General features: G+C 43.5%; 1 protein-coding gene across 1 annotated transcript in view; it reads left to right on the top strand.

The window, feature by feature from the left end:
* The window catches only part of NPSR1 (neuropeptide S receptor 1), a 1,161,350-nt gene extending 1,142,565 nt beyond the window's left edge, over positions 1-18,785 (top strand). The window contains exon 7 of the mRNA XM_086966827.1: positions 18,590-18,785. Within this exon, the coding sequence (XP_086822953.1) occupies positions 18,590-18,680 (91 nt within the window). The 3' untranslated portion in view covers positions 18,681-18,785. The remainder of the gene's footprint in view (positions 1-18,589) is intronic.
* The last annotated feature ends 533 nt before the right edge of the window (positions 18,786-19,318 follow it).

Below are 19,318 nucleotides of genomic sequence, written 5' to 3'. Positions count from 1 at the left end.
ACGGCCCTAGAGAAGAACGCTACCTGTGCTGTTACAGGCTCACCATCGACCTATGCAACAGAAGCGATCGGGGATCGTACAGAGGTGGACCGGAGTGGAAGGAGAGAATCACTGACGGCGCACCGAAGCGCCAGCACCGCACTAGCACCGAAGTAGTCTGAAGAGTCAGAGAGGAGCCCCGGGACCAGGCGGACACTGAGGAAGGAGGCGGACGGCTCAAGAGGAGGCCTCTGACAGAAGGGACGGTGAGAGGGGCGCCTGGGCTTGGGGAAGGGGGTGGTGGTGATTTTGAGCGGTCAGCGCTGCCATTCCCCGCCCAGGTGACCCCCCATCCAAGGTACCCTACACCACTGAAAAGTGCCTACCCAACCTCTCGCCTTGCGCCCAGAGGGATTGTCTGGCTCCTCCTCACAGCCTACAAACCTGTCAGGTACCACGTGGGGCAACTTAAAACAAATACCCACCCCAGGAAGGCGAAACTATTGCTGCCCTAAGATAAGGAAATGGCTTTCAAAAAACTGAGGTCCCAAACCATCTTCATGAAATGAATGGGAACAGAGGAGGCAATCAGGAAATCCTCTAATAAAGCGGTGAAAAGCGGACGATTAAAGGACCCCGGCAATAACCAATTATTTTTCCACTTTTACTACCAATGACCAAATAGAAAGTCAACCGCCAATCGAAGGAATCAAACCTGAGATGAAGGAGGGCCGAGAAAACATACTGGGAGCGCCACGGGAGCAATCAGGTGATCATAACCTAACAAAGACAGATCTTGATCTAGAACAAAAAATCAGTCTATTAACTAAAGAGGAATCCCCCATGGAGTATGACTTATTTGGCCCAATCTCCCCAAGTCCATTAAACATTCAAAGCAGTACTGACCGTAACAGCTCATGTATAGAAATAACTGCCAAGGAGGGCGAAAAGAAGCTCGAAATGCAAATAAGGCCCAAGGAGATACTTTCCAGCACACTACAAAAATCCCCGGCAGATTTCGAGTATTCACCAGACCTTCATCTGTTTAAATCTTCTAGCATAATTAATCACAATACACCTGTGTCTAAGTCACTTCTCACTCTACAAGAAATTTTGGAGTCTTTCCTTTCTCTTCTAGGCCATATCTTGGAGAATTCAGACCAAACCCTTGATGCCCAAATAGGAATTTTAAAATTCCTAGTGGAAGAAAAAAGAAAAAAAGACTGCACGAGTTCACAAAAACAAAAGAAACCCCAGTAACTACTCAAGAGGCAATAAGTAATAACAACATCAAAACCAGGTAAAAAGCAACATCGGTACTCAAACGAAAAGGTCATCAAACAAGGGATCCCAGAACAACCTCCAGGAGCCAATCACATACTCCTTAAAGAAACTCTTTAGAGAAGACACAACAAATGTACACAACCTATATCCTATTTTTGCAAACACCCAAAATAATTCAATAATACCTAACTCGGCGACTGATTCAGGTAAAAAAGCTAACACCATACTTGACGGAAAACAAGAGAGCGACACACAGCAAATCAAGAAGAATCACGAAGGAGCCGGGAAAAAAAGAGGAAAACCACTAAGAAGAATCAAAAAGAAAAAAGCGCGTAGGCTCAAATTTCAGAAAGCAATTATCCCTCCCTCAGCCCAGCATGAGTGCGAAGAAAACACGAAAACACCGACTCCCATCAAGGGAACAAATCGAAACGCGGCAGTAAAGACAGACACAAAAATTTCTCAACAAAATACCACCTTAAACCCAAGAGCCGAAAAATTTCATTCCAATCGAACAACTTTAGGGACAAGGGAGTACTTCAAAGGGTCAGAAAATCATGATAAAAATCCTCCATCTGGGGAAGAAATATTGACTAAATATTTACAAATTACAGAACTCTTTCCCACAGATAGTGTCCCACTAAACCGCAGTAGAATAGTCAATCTATTCCAACCAATTACTACGTTGCACACTTTAAGAAGTAAAGAAATTGACTTTGTAACATTCCCAGATAGAGAAAACACCAAAACCGCGGTGGTAGTATTTTGGTCGCCGGTATTACCAGGGATCAACCTTAGAGAACAGGAAACCCTACATAAATTTGGCTATGATCTGATTCCAATACTCAAAATGACAGTCAACAATTCGAAAAAATGGAACAAAGGAACCTCATGGGAAAACCCCCATACTTACACCAAAATTACCTATAATACCGACGACTCAGTAACTAATTTAATTCCAAATCAAAATCTAAGGATCTTAGTAAAAAACGGAGAAAGAGAAGTTTGGAGTCAAGATACGGAAGCAAAGGAAGCAGCAAAACTACTCCAGTCATGGATTTCTGAGTCACTAAATGGAGGGAAAAGCGTGAAGTATTCGACCCATTCCGTTTAGCAACGGCCTTTTGATAACATCATGGAATATGGCAGGGAAAACCATAGATAAAATGACGGAAGCCACAAAAAATAATTGTCCGGATATACTGGCACTACAGGAAACGTGGTCAATAAAAACTTTTAACCAGGATGGTTACTTTGTGTACGATATTCCTGCGCAGGAAACCAAACGGGGACACGCAAAGGGAGGGATAGCTATCCTACTAAGGGATGAGTATCTCTGGGCCAAAGAGATTCTTTACACCAACTCTAAGCAATTCCAGTGCATAAAGATCAAGACGGAGACTCACTCCTCAGACCCTCATAAAGGTCTACTCCTTTTTAACGTTTACGTCCCCCCCGGATCAAAGGACAATATCCAATTCGAGGAAACCCTTGACGCCATTCAGCAAATAATTGAAGCCCAATCTTACCCGCCATACCTAATCATGGGTGATCTCAATGGTAAAATATCAAACATCGAAATCTCCAACTGGGCGAACTGGTATAAGGATGAAGCTCTAGAAATACCGGTGCCGACATTCCCGACTAATAGCAGGGCTGACAAAAGGGGGAAAATTCTACTAGCGTCACCTCCAATATTTAATGGAACTATATTGAACGGGAACGTAGAAGGAGACATCCCCGCATCCTATACACGACGGGGAAATGGCACTCTTTCAATTCTAGATTACATGATCTGCAGCATGGAATTGTACGAGACAGCTACATATTTGCGCACCTACTTCTCAGAAGAGAGGGACCATGCAATCTTGTCACTACATACGTAAGGGAAAATAAGCCACTGCTCACCGAGCCAAATCATGAACAAATATGGCACAGTTGAGACAAAAATAAACCAAAGACGGATCTACTGGAACTCAACCATGTTAGATAAAATAACAACTTTAATTGATACTAACCATCTACTATCCATGGAATACTCTGCTAATCTAATCACGAATTTTGAAACCATCATTGAGAATCTAAAGCAAGTCTTTCTAAACAAATTGAAACAAGCGACATCAGAAAAAAATAAAAACAGAAATCATATTTTGAACTCTACAATTGCAAAAAAACTAAACAAACTTAATAGAGCCCAATATGTGGATCGTTCAATTTCAAGACAGGTAGAAATAAATAAACTGAAAAATCAACTCAAGCGGGAAAGGCATCGCCTAAAAAGAATAACGCTGGATAAAAATTGGGTTGATTTACAAATCGCGGCAAAAATGCGCAACGAACGATCATACTGGTCACTAATCGCAAAGGAAACCGGGACAAAAAAGGCCCTGCATTCCATCCCAGTGTCACCTCAAGACTGGGAAACCTATCTGACAGCTTTGTACAAAGAAAACATGAGTAGCGAAGCCGCCAAAAACACAGGGAGCTACAGTGAAAGAAACAATGATCCGATTGGACACACCTCCCCGCTCTCAATAGAAATGCACATCCGAAAGGCAAGATCTACAGGGGCATCCGGCCCAGACCAAATACCAATCAAGGTCCTACAGGCAGACCCTAAGGGTTAGAGTAAGTTGCTCTCTCCCCTCTTTAACTACATCTTTAAAACAGCAATATAGCCAAAATCCTGGAAGGGGAGTATTATAATACCGATCTTTAAAAAAGGATCAAGACATCAAGCCGGCAACTATCGCCAAATAGCATTACTAGATGCCACGGGTAAAATCTTTGCCGCTGAAGTGTTGGACCAACTCAAAAACTGGGCATTCTCAGAGGATCTAATCCCCTTATATCAGGCGGGTTTCAGGCCAAAGCACTCGGTTATCGATAACATCGCGATACTACAAACTATCCTCGACAAGTACGTGGTAGGAAAGTCCCAGCCGGTATACGCAGCTTTTATAGACTTTTCTACCGCATTTGATCGAGTAGACAGACCCTCCCTCTGGAAAAAGCTGAGGAAGCTAAGAATCCCAGAACAACTACTACAAGTCATAATTACACTACATTCGCATACGTGGTGACAAGTGCAGATGGGGAGTGATAAGGGCCTGACCAACACAATTCCCACAGCAAATGGACTAAAGCAACGGTGCCTTCTAGCCCCCTTGTTATTCTCACTATACCTTAGTGATCTGCCTCAGCACTTGCAACAAGTACCTAGTCTGCCCCCAAAGATCGCTGCCCAAAACGTTCACGTCCTCCTATACGCAGACGATATCGTAATGTTAGATCTTACGCCCTTTGGTCTGCAAAGACTTTTAGACTCTTTGAATAAATACACCCAGGAAAACTACTTAGTTCCAAATCTTACAAAAACAAAAATAGTTTCCTTCTCAGGAAGAAAAAGAAGTACCAAATTCCGCTGGAAACTCGGAGCTGGAACAATAGAAGAGACAGATGAATATACCTACTTGGGCAGGATCTTCACTAAGACATTAAAAAACAACATACAAGTTAACAACCTGACCAAGAAATCTGAGGTGCACGCTGGAGCCCTTCAAAGACTTTATACTGCCTCTGGTAATAGACACTTTTCATCTCTTCTCAAAGTTTATAGCACAAAGATACCCCCAGTTCTATCATTTGCTTTGGAACACATTCCAATAAAACAGTGGTCATTCCTGGACCAAACAGAAGGGAAGATACTAAGGAAAATGCTGAAGGTATCACAATCCACTCCGGTGCAAGCTCTCCGCCTCGAATTTTCTCTCACCAGTTCATTTTCAAGAGCCATTGCAAACGCTATCAGATGGGCATATAACCTGCTACATGCAAAGGATGGAACCCTCCGTTCACTACTCAAAGCCGAGACCTTCGATCATGGTGCCTCAAAACAAGTATTCTTTAGCAACATGACAACCGCTTTTAAACTAGCTGAGATCAACGTCAACCTGTTGCTCACGTGGACACCACCACAACTGAAACTCTTTTTAAAATGTTCAACCCCTAGACTCAGTTACGATCTTGATTTTTTACACTGTGCCAAACTGACTTTGTATAAAAACTTTGCGGAAACATTGGCCCCAAAGCAAGTGCAACAATATATAGATTTTAATCTCTCGCACGGCGCTAGGAGAACAATTACTCTGTTACGGCTTGGCATTCTACCAACACTATCTTTAACATCAAGATGGAACTCAAACGGTTCTTCATTATGTAATCTTTGCAATGGAGGAGAGCAGGATGTAGAACATCTTTTATTTACATGCCCAAATCCAAAACTAGTGGCAGCGAGGAGAAAATATCTGAATCCTATATACATCAACTGCCGTATCACTACTGTAAAGGACTTGATTATAGTATGTAAATCTCCCCCCAATGAATTAGTTTGTTTGAACTTTTATAAATTTTTAAAACCATTTTTAGCTTTGTACTAATACGAAACTCTAAAAGTATCTGTAACTGAATTTTATCGTACAAAATTTGTGGTCCTCAGTAAAGTACCAAAATAAAAAAAAAAAAAAAAAAAAAAAAAAAAAGACACATCAGCAGTCATCTTATTGGGTCATGCAGTCATTCTACTCACTCATCAAAAAAATTAATCACACTTACATTTACACACTTACACAAATATACACACAACAACTCATTTATTCAAACACATAGTAACTCATAGTTAATATGTTAAAAAATCCCCATTACAATTATACATTCATTCATATAGTTACTCTCACAATCACTGACTCTTACATATACTTATTTATATACACCAAGTTTCACATACAATGCTTTTTATTTTTTTACCTTGTTGAAAGTGTACAACTAAACCATATATTTGGTCGCAAACACACAAATAAATAGACTCAGTCACCCAGACAACTGTTTCCACATGCACTCTTAAGCCTATACACCCAGTTGGTAGGAAAGCTTTGTTCGAGTTGCATACTCATAAAAGCACAACATATATTTTAAAACTTCACAATTAATAATAAAACATTTAGTCAGATACATATTTATAAAACAGTTGTGCAAGTTTGATCAATATAAAAATTAGCACAGATTTAAAACAATAATCAAAACACATTTGAAGAGAGGGCTCTCCGCCTAATGGACCAGGCCCACCCCAAATACTTAGCTAGCCCATGACAAGAGGCTCCTCCGTGGTGGCACAGATAATTCTCTGAGCCTCAACAGCACTGGATGTCCCAAGGTTCTTACAAACTGGGGCTAACCATACCCTTCTTGGGGTGGCATAGGCGTTACAAGCAAATAGGAAGTGACCCACACTTTCATTAATTGCGCCACATGCTGGGCAGCACAAGGTATTCAGACTCTTCCACCTGCCTGTTAAATGTCTCGGGGGGGAGGGAGCCAGATCTTAGCTGGAAAAACAACTTCCTGTCCATATGGACAGTTATGCTGTCCCAATACTGTTCTAATACAGGACACATTTTGCTTTCCAAGAAACGACCACCCATCGAATCAGATTTTACCCCCCTGCAAAGCCTACCATCTATCCACTCCCAGTATAGAGTTTTGAGTGTGTTTTTGCTTGGGAAAACCTCCCCGCGGGGTTATCATAGAGGTTGGAAAGACCCAGTTCACCTAACATTACCCTTAAGTTTTTCAACCATGGTATTTTATGGAAGGTGTCCATTTTAATTATTGCCAGAAACCCATCTGCATAATGCTTGATCTTGGGAGTGGACCAAAGTCGTCTCCAATATAAAATAGGACGCAATCTAGCTCGATCACTGACAGATCTTCTCCCCAGGTCAAGACTAAGAGGGATTAGTGGGGTGCTCTGGGGGAGTCCCGTAACTCCCCTAAGGAACCTGTTCTCTGCTATCTGTAGGGAAGTAAACTTATCAAAACCCCACAGCTCGGCCCCATATAGGGCCGACCCTATACACCTAGTCAATCAACCATTCGCACATCTATGCATAGAGTTACACACAACCCATCCAACCACAAACATAAACTCAGTGTCCCATACAAATACTCCCCTAACTAATCAATTACTAATATACACAATCATGTAGTTAGTGACCAACTGATGCATCATGTTATACAACAGCGGAGACAGTGATGCACACATTCACATAGTTTAGTTACTAATCCATGTATTAAGTAGGACACTTTTAATTACTAACTTAAACAGATAGTCCGACAGCTAGTAAAGCTTCAATCCAGACAGTTATATATCTACTCAATCTTCAATACAGATTGGTATATATATATATATAATACATATTTAAATTTCAAACTAAACCACATTCACTGGATGATGTCATCAGTGATGTCATCAGTGAGGTCATTTGAGATGTCATCAGTGAAGTCATCAGTGATGTCACTGACCAAGTCATGAATGATGTAATGTGTGACATCACCAGCAGTGCATTGTGGGCGGGCGAGTTACAGTTAGCAGAAAAAACTATAATGAAGGAACTTCAATGGTTTTGTATGAGTGAAATGTCCAGCTAACTGTAACACCCCTGAAACCTATTTTTTTTCAGTGAATTTGTAAGGTTTTTTAAATGATAATTCCTAACTATAACCTGCTTGAAATCTGTGGTTTTTTCATTGAATTTCAAGGTTTTTTTAAATGACAATTCCTAACTATAACTTGCCTGAAACCTATGGTTTTTTCATTGAATTTCAAAGGTTTTTTAAATGCCAATTCTTAATTATAATGTTGACCACTTCCCCATATTTTCAACAAGAAACCAAATCTGCAATGCTACCTAAATAAACAAGCAATAGTTTCACTTACCACTAACAAATTAACATCAACATTTAACTAGTGTAAGGATGTCAAATATATACTGCGTGAATTACATCCAACTCATACCCATATTTGAAGAGCAATAAGTGATAGAGGCACTAATTATACACTTCCGACACCCAACAAAATCACAATACCCAGCGTCACCACCACTACAACCACCCCTCCTCACCCATCTCCCTCTACTACCTCAAAGGCAGCGCAAAACAGGACAATGGACCTTCCCAAGATAGTATATCCCCTAAATAGCACACTAGCTCAATGTTGAGAGATGTGTACAAGGGAAGGAATTCGCACATGAACATTAATTTACACAATGCCAAGACTACCTGTGAAATGCTACACACAACTCATTATAGAAACTAAAAACTTTTCCATGTGTAGATATACAATTGAAACGTGTGTACTGCATAGTGGACGCAACCATATTCTCTCAGACTCTGGGGAATATCTTGGTCATGTTGCTATGTTGTCTCCCCCCCTTGAAGCAGAAGTGGAGTGGGCTGATCCAACGTATGCAACTCCAGCGTAAGAGAATAAATAATTAGCATACGCCTTGGGGGTGGTTCACTTCTGCAAAGAGAAAAGACTCTGCCACAGCAAAGGGCCTCACTCTGCCACGTGGCCGCCGCCATGACAACGTGCCTCCTCGATACAGGCCGATTGCGAACTCAGCCCAACAGCACCAACAGCACGCAGATTTATGTCTGTATTGACTACTGCCTTCGATCTACACTGTGGACAGCAGGGATCACAACATGAATTCAGCTTTGGATCTACACAACGCACAGCACTGACGTTATCCTTCATTTATGTAAGGCAGAGACAATTCTACTCTATGTCCTCAGACTTTGTTAAAATAAGTGATAAAAATTCTTCGGTATCTGTGGTGACTCCTGTTTTCGATCTACAGCGCGGTCAGTAGAGTTCACAACTTGATACCAGTAGCGCTTAAACACTACAGACAACATTGAATTTAGTCTCGATTTATTTAAAGCAAAGACCATTGTACTATGTCCTCAGATTTTAGTGAAGTATGAACAGTAGGAAATTCAGCCTTAATGTATTTAATGCAGAGACAATTCTACTGTATGTCTTCGGAATTTTTTTAAATAAATGACAAAAAGCATTCCTCCATGTCTGTGTCAACTACTGCCTTCGATCTACACTGCGTACAGCAGGGTTCACAACTTCAATTCAGCTTTCCATCTATACTACGGACAGCATTCAACTTAGCCTTCATTTATGTAAGGCAGAGACAATTTTGCTAAATGATGCAACAAAAAACATTCCTCAATATCTGCGATCAGCAAAGTATACTACTTGATAGCAGTTCATCATTTCCATACGCAACAGTCAATGTATGGAGTACATTACAAATAATGCAGTGCAGCCTAAAATCTACACTGCGAACAGCAGGGTTCACATCTTCAAATCAGCTTTCCATCTACAATACGGACAGCATTCAAGTTATCCTTTATTTATGTATGGCAGAAATAATTCTGTTGAAGGATGCCACAAAAAACATTGCTCAATAGCTATACTAACTACTGCCTGCAAATGTACAATGCGATCAACAGAGTGTACCACTTGATACCTGTGGCGCATCAGCACTACACAACATTAAATTAATTCTGATTTATTTAAGGCAGAGACAATAGTACTGTGTCCTCAGATTTTGTTAACTGTGACAAAAAAGCATTCATCGATGTTTGTGTCGAGTACTGCCTTCGATCTATCTACACTGCGGACAGCAGGGTTCACAACTTGAGTTCAACTTTGCATCTACACTACATACAGTAGGGAATTCACCCTTGATTTATTTAATGCAGAGACAATTGTACTGTATGTGTTCAGCTTTTGTTAAAATAACAGACAAAAATCATTTGTCCATATCTGTGCTCAGTACTGCCTTCGATCTACAGTGTGGACAGCAGGGTTCACAACTTCAAATCAGCTTTGAATCTATACTACGGACAGCATGAAATTTAGCCTTGATTTATTTAAGGTAGTGATAATTGTACTTTATGTCCTCAGATTTTGTTAAAGCATATGACAAAAAGAATATCTTGATGTTTGTGATGACTACTGCTTTCGATCTACATTGTGAGGGCTCACGATTCAGGTGGAATGGCGATTGCACATGATGCATTCCAGTAGGCAGGAGACATTGTACCAGTGCGATCCGCCCAAACCACGAATCATCGCAGGGTGCACGCACGCTGAGTTCTTCAGGTACCACTAACTGACTGCATCACAAGTCATCTCCACGTGGCCTTATTAAGACAGAATTCACCAGGCAAAAAACATTGCTGCAAGTTTGGCTGGCCCACACCATGCATCATCGGTGGCTGCGTAGATACTGAGAGCCACACCTACCACTAACTCTATACAGCTCAAGTCAATGCCTCATGGCTGTGGGCCCTTCCTGAAGACTGCCTCTGGTCTATACTGCGAACAGTAGGGCTCACAATTCAAGATTAGTACCAAGTCAAATTGTGTACGAGACTATAATCGGTTAAGGAAACCAAATGCTCCCAATCTGCAACATTGTCACCAGACATACGTCCCCATTTTCAGAAAGTTAGAATGCACTGCATGAAGTTCAATTATTTAATTTGTTATGGGGAGCAATCAGTAGACCTATTTTGCAGAACAATTGATAACCATCAATGGTAGGTTTTGTTTCCCCTCAAAGTACATGCAATCTAGTATGCAACATTCAATGCTTTGAGTGCAACCTGTTCAGACCACGCATCATCGCAGGGTGAGCAGGCGCTGAACACCGGACGTACCACTAACTCAGTACACCATGAATAATCGCCCGAGGCTTTATTAAGGGGAAATTCAGTAGTCAAATTACATTACCCCCAGTGTGGCCTGTCCAGACCACGCATCATCTATCATGAGGTACTACTAACTCAGTGCACCATAATTCCTCGCCACGTGGCCATATTCAGGCATAATTCAACTGACTCTTCATTCAATATTTGCAGAATGCAGTACCAAACTAAATAAAATGTCTATCAAACCCTATACAATATCCCTTTAGTAGCCTTCCTTCAAAAACTTCTTTTATATCAGTTCTAGGTTTAGTTGAAAAACAAACTTCACGCTGCAAGTGCAAAGGCACATTTTAATGGCAGTCTACACTGTGGACAGCACTGGTCACAACTTGAACTATAATGTCCCTGAAACATACACATTTCGACAATGTATTCCATACATGTTTTATCTTTTATTTCAATCGTGATTACAGATTATGCAGTCCAGTAGGCAACATGCTGACTACCAGACGTACCACTAACTCAGTGCACCATAAGCATGGGCGAATTTTGTGAATTCCCGATCCGCGAATTTGCGAATTTACGAATTTGTGATCTGCAAAATTCGCGAATTTGTGCGAATTTGCGGATTTTTGTTTTTTTGCGTGTTCGCAGGGTTTTTTGCGTGTTCGCTGGGTTTTTTTGCGTGTTCGCGGGGATTTTTCCATCTTCGCGAGCCGCTTGCATAGCGAAGTTACCCATGCAGTCGTTTATGGGAGAGGGAGAGAGAGATAGATAGATAGATAGATAGATAGATAGATAGATAGATAGAGAGAGAGAAAGAGAGGGAAAGAGAGAGGGAGAGAGAGAATGAGAGAAAGAAAGAGAGGCCGGATCTCTGAAGGGCCAGATTCCTGAGTTGCCCCTACAGAACATACAGCTTTTTATTTTTAGCAAAATGCATATGAAAATTGTGCTGTAAAGGTCTCTTTTAGTTTAACCCCTCCTGACAACTCAAAATGGGTGTATTTGCCATCCTCTCCCTTCTTCCTGTTTTCCACGGGTGTTGAGTGGGAATATCCACAACAACACCCGTGGAATGCCTCCTTGATGATGAGTAGGGTAAGGTAGCACTTTGCACTGGTTTGCCTTAATCCATATCTATGAGGCCATGCAAAACCATGCAGGGTGGCTTTGTTTGGCCTCATAGATATGACTAAGAGACCTGCGCCACTGGACCGTCATAAAAAGTGATGCCCCGGCGTTGCAGGCCGCTTGTAAATGAGGGCCTACTTTTCAAAAGGCAGGGAGAGAAGGGTACTGGAATCCAGGAGGGGCAGAACAGAATACCTTTTCCTCTGCCTTAAGCAGAGAGGTTCAGTGTATGAGAAGGAGCAGAGAAATGACGGGAAAGGGATAGCTGGAGTTGCAGTGGAAATATCCTAGATTCAATGTTGTAGAGAAATGAAAGTTTTAATATAAGAAAAGGTAAGGAGTAAATGTGCTTTGATTCAATCAATCAGGGAATTGAAGTGCAGTACTCACCCGTGAGGGTCTCAAGGCGCAGGGGGGGGCAGCAGTTCCATTCAGCCGAAGAACCAAGTCTTGCTAGCCTTCCTGAAGGTGTTCAGGGATGGGGCGTGCAGGGTGTCGACCGGGTGCTCCTTCCAGGTCTTGGCCACGATGAAGGAGAAGAATCTTCCTCCTGCTCTGGTTCTTTGGATGCGTGGGGTTTTGGCAAGGACGTGGTTGGTGGATCGGAGGTTTCTATAGGGTATGTGGAGGGTGATTCTACTGTTGAGGTTTTGGGTTCCGGTGTTGTGTAGGCATTTGTAGGCATGGGTGAGTAGCTTGAAAATGACTCTCTTCTCGATGGGGAGCTAGTGGAGCTTCCCTAGGTTATGGCTAATGTGCTTGTGTCGGGGGATGACGAGGATAAGTCTGGCAGCGGTGTTCTGTATCATCTGGAGCTTGCAGAGTAGGGACTTGTTTATGCCCGCAAGTTAATCTTTAGGCAGCTGTTGCTCATCGTGGAGCAAACGTCTTGCATTCCTTTCTGGAAGTTGAGTCTCGTGGTGGTGGGGTCCTTCATGAGGGAGAGGATGAGCTGGGTGTCATCGGCATAGGATACTATGCTGAGGCTGTGCTGTCAGACGATGGTGGCAAGGGGGGCCATGTAGATGTTGAAGAGGGTTGGGATAAGTGATGATCCTTGTGGGACTCCGCAGTTGATTTCCGTGGGTTCAGAGAGGAAGGGTGGCAGTCGGACCCTTTGGCTTCTGCTGTTGAGGATTGATCGGATCCGGCCGAGGGTAATTCCTCGTATGCCGGCGTCGTGTAGTGTGGCTGCAAGTGCGCGGTGTGAGACATGTCGAATGCTGCTGACAGGTTGAGTCAAATTAGGGCTGCAGTGTGGCCTAGGTGAAGGAGGGTGTGGATGTCGTCTGTGGCAGCGAGTAATGCAGTGTCGGTGCTGTGGTTGCTGTGGAATCAGGATTGAGAAGGGTCGAGGATGGTGTAGTCTTCCATTAATCTTGTTTGCTCAGCGACTTTTGTCACGGTGGAGAGGAGCGAGATGGGATGGTAGTTCTTGAGGTCTGTAGGGTCTGCTGAGGGCTTCTTGAGCAGGGGCCTGACTTCTGCGTGTTTCCAGTCATCGGGGAAGGTGCCAGTCTAGAATGTGGCGTTGATGGTGCTTTGTAGTTTGGGTGTGATGGCGTTGGTGGCTGTGTGGTAGATGTGTGGTGCCCCTGAGTGGATGCTTTTCATGGTTGATGCAGTCCCTTCAGTCATGACCGGGGTGCAGGAGGAGATGGTGGGCTGGCTGGCATTGCCGGAGGGTGGAGTGGCTGCAAAGTCAGGTGTGAGGATGTTGAAATTGTCGTAGAGGTTTTTGATCTTCAGGTGGAAGAAGGATCAGAGCTTGTCACAGAGGTCCTGGGAGGGTGTGATGTCCATGGCTTTGCTGTGGCGCTTATGGAATTACTGGATGACGCTGAAGAGTTCCTTGGAGTTGCTTGACTGGACAAGATTTTTTTTGTGGATGAAGGTCCTTTTGATGGTTCTGATGCATTGTTGGTAATCCGTCATGGCATTCTTGTAGGTGGTGTAGTTTTCCAGTGTCTTGTTGTTTCTCCAGTTCTTCTCCCGGTGTCTGCAGGTGGGCCTGGCTTCTTGGAGGTCAGTGCTGAACCTGGTGGCTTTTCTAGTGTGCTGTTTGTCATGGATGAATAGTAGGGCGAGCTTGTCTGCGCTGTTGGAGATCCAGGTGTGGAATTCTCTGGCTGCACGGTTGGTGTTGGTTGCAGCGGTCGGGGTGTTTAGGTTGAGGGTGGAGTTGTTTTGCTCCTCGGTGACTTTGCTCCAGTTCCTTTGCAGGGGCATGGAGCGGGTTTGGGTGGCTTGGGTTTGTGGACGTGTAATTGTACGCAGTAGTGGTCAGTCCATGGGGGTTGCGTGATGTGGCTGAAGTGGACACTATTTCCACCAGCTAAGATGGGGTCGAGGGTGTGTCCTGCCTTGTGGGTCGGTGTGGTAATTAGTTGTTTTAGTCCAATGTTGGTGAGCTTCTTGAGGAGAGCGGTGGAGTTGAGTTTGTTGGGGTTGTTGAGGTGGAAGTTTAGGTCTCCAATGAGTCTGTAGTCCTTGGTGGTGATGTTGTGGAGTGGGATGGGCGCGGTGATGGTGTTGGCGGAGAAGGTCCGGGACCTGGGAGGTCTGTAGGTGAGGGTGCCATGGAGTATGGAGTTGGGGCTGGTCTAGACATGGAAGTGCAGGTGTTTGGCAGCGGGGTAGGTTTTGCTGGAGGTGGTGAGGCAGAGGGAGTTTTTGTGTGCAATGGTGAGGCCTCCTCCTGTGTGGTTGGGGCGGTCCTTCCTCTGGTTCTCGTATCAGTCTGGGATGGCGATGTCGGGGTGGGGGAGGCATTGGTCCAGGTTTCTGTGAGGAAGGCGACATCGGGTGAGAGTGAGTCCAGGAGGTTCAAGATCTCCACAGCGTGTCTGTGCATGGAGCGCACATTGAGGAGGATGTTGGTTGCCTGGGCGATGGTGAAGGTCTGGAGGCAGTGGCGGCAGAAGAACTGGCAGTGGGTCGTATTCGTCTCAGCTTGTTAGTAGTTGTTACTTCTTCCAGGGTTGAATGTGAGGAGGGTGGTAGGGTTGTAGCAGTGTGTGGTGGGAGATCCAGGGTCCCTGGCGCTAGTCGCAGTCGGGTCGTGGACAGGTGCAGACGGGCTTGCCTTTGGCATGATTTTGGCGTGCCACCGCGCAGCGGCTGCCATTAAATAGGGGATGGGGGAAGGCCGAGAGGCTGGCAGGCAGGAGAGGGGGCTGTACGGGGGAGGGGCCATGGGGGCAGCAGCGGTGGGAACAAGCACAGAAAAAATAAAAGCATAAGATTAAATTAAGATTAGATAAAGCGGAAAAAAACAAGGAGGACAATAAATAAATAATGCAGAGGACAGCAGACGATGGCTGAGGACTGCTGGAGGGCAAGACGTGGGCTGAGGCCAGCAGGCAGGATTGGGTAGCGGAGTAGGCATCAGGCGCAAACCTCACCAAGAGGAGGTGAAGAGACAGCGGGGCAGCAACGGCACAGCGGATCTGTGGATGAGTGTGAGGACACAACTAAAATTACCCGCACCGTAATTAATATGTAATATGAAAAAATATGGTGGCATACCTTGACTTCCTATAAATATAGCCACCGAAGCCTAAATTGACCAATATGGTATGTGCCCTGAAATATGTCTCCCATTACTATGGGTGCCACGATGAGAAGTGCTGTAAGATGGCGGGATATAAGACAGAGGGAAGTTTATAGTGGATTGTATGTTGCTACAGTCTTACTGTGCTGATGGGATCCCCAGATGTGTTCATAGCTGCCCACCCTAAAGGTTGAAGCAGCAGTAGGATCATCAACAGCTAAGCGATGGCAGCACTATAACCTCTTCTGTGCTCACGACGGCCCCCGACCATCATGAGTCACGGTGGGCGTGTGCGCACGACCGCTATAGGCAGTCCAAGCCACGCCCACAAATGGAATGTCCCAGCACTACGGCGAAATTTGTGCCACAGTGAAGAGGTTAAACAGGAAAAGTTCAAGGTTTCTTGAGAAATAGTGGTAAAAAACTGCTGTGGGAATATAGTTGCAGTGCATTCTTTTGGCATTTGATGTTTGGTTTAAGATGTGTCTCGGACAAGGCATGCGGCTACAAACCTGCTGCATGTCTGTGCATGCACATATCATTTGTGTGTAGAGTTAGCCAGCTGTGTGCAATGCTCTTCATCACAAAGAGGGGGAAGCGGGAGAAGGGATTAGGGCTCCTACAGGAATGTAATGTCACACAATAATTCTCTAAATAATATCTATGAAAAGTCGGTAATTCAAGTCACCACACACCTAATGTTCACTGCTAAAGTTCGTTTTAAATTTCTGCAAGATCATTTTCATACGACTTTAAAATGCATTTTTTCTTACTTGTGTTCCATGTAGCTATTAAGGTTCCCCAGTTGTTCATTTATTATTCTCCTAAAGAATATTTCTGCAAACAAATTGCACAGACAGTTTCCAGACTTAGGGCCTGAATAGGATGCTGGTCGAACCCGATTCCACGGCTCAGTTGGATAAGGTCAGACCACGAAGGTCTCCAGGCGGTCCGACCGCTGGATTACGATGCATCCAGCATTTACTTCAACTGACCGCTGACAGACCATCAACTCTGACAGCCTTCCTCCGACCACTAAGTTGGCGGTCGGAAAGAAAGAGCAGCCATAGGACTGTATGGGGAGATTCAACCACCATCCGGATTACAATGTGAGTTTCCGATGGACCGACTGTGGGTGTCTGATCGTCTGCCTCGAGTCATCGGAAACATAGGAAAAGGGGTGAACACTAAGCTGATTCCCCTTCTCCCTGGCAGTCTACCGTGTGGATCCCTCCCTCCAGGTCCCCCCTTCATCTCAGCTGCTGAATCCCAAGTTAAGACAGTCCTGTGGGTGGCAAAATCTGCTTAAGTCCTCATGTGGCATGTATCCCATTGACTGGACCGTGCACATATCGGCCGACTCCAGCAATGGGGTACATGGTGCACAAGGCTTGTCCCCACATGTGTCATGCATGTGTGTACAACTGCACTTTTACTGTGCATTTGACCTCACTTGTAGCCACAAGTCTGAGGAATGGGGCAGCGCCAACCATGAGACCTCTGCGGTAGCAGTGGTTGCATGGTAATACAGCGGGCAGAGCATTCGCGGCATCAGCGGTCAAAATTGGAGCACAGCTGTGGCGATCGGACGAGTGGTATGACTGAATTCCTAATCAGGCCCTTGGTATGTGCACTAATTCACACTTACTGTTATTTCCTTGACAATTTTGAAGATTTAAAGCGAGCAATCGAAGACCAACAAAAGTTGTCCATTATAACAACCCCATACATCTGCCATTCTTCAGTAAACTGGTAGCCTTTTGGTAAATCGTTTTGCTTTCCTACACTAGCCCTGAACATGTGCCACTTCTGTGACCAGGAAACTGCCTCTTTGCCTTTCTGCAAGACCCTCACCTCCCGACTCTTCCATTGGTCAATTTCAGTCTCGTTGATACGAGAAAAAAAAGTAAATATGGTGATAAAGATAGTGGAAACATTTCCCAAAAGTACTCATTCACTGCTTAATACAGAGCAAGACTTCTGGTTTCCTTGACCAAATCAACAATATTCTTCCCTCTCAAGATCCTGCGTCCATTAAGGATTGGTCAAATCAGTCATTTCCACACGCCTGTCTTCTATTTCATTCTCAGTTTGGTCTCGCACAATAGAAATCTGTATTTAGTATATCTGAGATCTCGTTTAATAATGTTATATCTGTCCTCTATGTGCCATATACATGAACACATTTTCCCATAGACACAGAATGAGTAAAACTCTTTCGGCCACATGCATCAACCTATTTAGGAAGTGCAAACGGTGCGAATCGGTAAATTCGGCCGTTTGCGATTCCTTTAAATAGGTTTTTGGGATGCATCAAACATTTTTGGAAAAATTGCTATTTTTAGCGAATTCCAAAAATGTGATTGCTTTTAAGGAATCGCAAATTTGCGATTCCTTACAAGCAATGCATTATTACTTTTAAAATTGCGAATTCGCAATTAGGGGGTGTAAATTACCACGAGGGTGAACCTCGTGGTAATTTGCGAAAATGTATTAAAATGCTCAAAATCGCATTTTAAAACACTGTCATGTTACAGAAACACATGTCCTTAGGACATGTGTGTGTGAAACATGCACTTCAAAATACCTTTCAGGGGTGCATTAACATTTTGCGAATCGCTAATTGAAATTCGCAAAATGTCAATGCCTTCCCATTGATTCCTATGGGCCTTTTGGCCCATAGGAATCAATGGGAATTGAGAAATCTCAAATTAGAATTCGCATAATATTTGCAATTCGGTAAAAATTGCGATTTTTACCGAATCGCAAATATTATGCGATTTAAATCATGCATCCCCTTTTGCGATTCCTTATTTGCGATTCCCTAAAAATCGCAAATAAGGAATCGCAAAACCGGACTTCGATGCATGTGGCCGATAGATACATGTGGCCCTATGTTCTTGTAAAGGCAAATGTGCCTAATGCGAATTTAAAAGTCTTAAGTACAATAAACCCTTGCTTTTCACTCCCAGAAAAACCTGCATCAATCCCTTTAAACAAAATCAAAACATGCTTTGTTTTTGCTGACAGATTAAAAAAAATAAAACCGTTGTTTTTTTTTTTCAGGGATAGGCAATCTGGAAAACTTGGAGGGACGCTCAGAGATAAAACTGAAGGCATGGAAATGCAGGTGTGCTCCAGACCTGAGCAGGTCTGAAACGTACGGCACACAGTCTGTGAAGCAGAACACCTATTCGACGCTCATCGCAAATCATGTATAGTGCTTACTGTCTATTCTCTTCTGGAAGGCACACTGAAAAGCTGCTCAATGGGCTACTGTGAAAAAGCATGGAGATGAATTCCCAATAACAATATTCTGCTATTTTCAAGATCATGGAGTGTCTTGAAGATTATTATACAGCCTTCACTTCAAGGGCTTTTACAATTGACACCAATTGGGGGCCTTACTTTGTTAATAGTCCAGTCCTTGTAAATGATTTGTCTTCAGTACCATGTCTCAGAGCTAATGCATATTCATGATAAACTGATCTGTAATGTCATTCCCTCTGATTTCGCCGTTGTAAAAATAATAAACACATGATTGTACTGTTGACTGGTTATTTGCAGAGATAACCTTGTAGCAAATCAAATGTACTAATGTTGTCATTTCTTGTGAATAATTTTAATAAAGTGAGGAAATTACTAAACTCTTAAAGGAAAAAGCGCCGAACCCATGGGGGTAGCAAAGAAGCTGAAAAGGTAAGGCAATGACATGTTAATTAGGTGATTTATTTGATTTGTGCCAACAGGCTCGTAATTCCTGCGTTTAAAAGTGATAAAATGATATGAATACGC

The sequence above is a fragment of the Lissotriton vulgaris genome, chromosome 4_1 (assembly GCF_964263255.1).
Source record: "Lissotriton vulgaris chromosome 4_1, aLisVul1.2, whole genome shotgun sequence".
NCBI classification, from domain to species: domain Eukaryota; kingdom Metazoa; phylum Chordata; class Amphibia; order Caudata; family Salamandridae; genus Lissotriton; species Lissotriton vulgaris.
The sequence above is the reverse complement of the archived record's forward strand: the minus strand, read 5'-3'. Positions and strand labels throughout refer to the sequence as shown.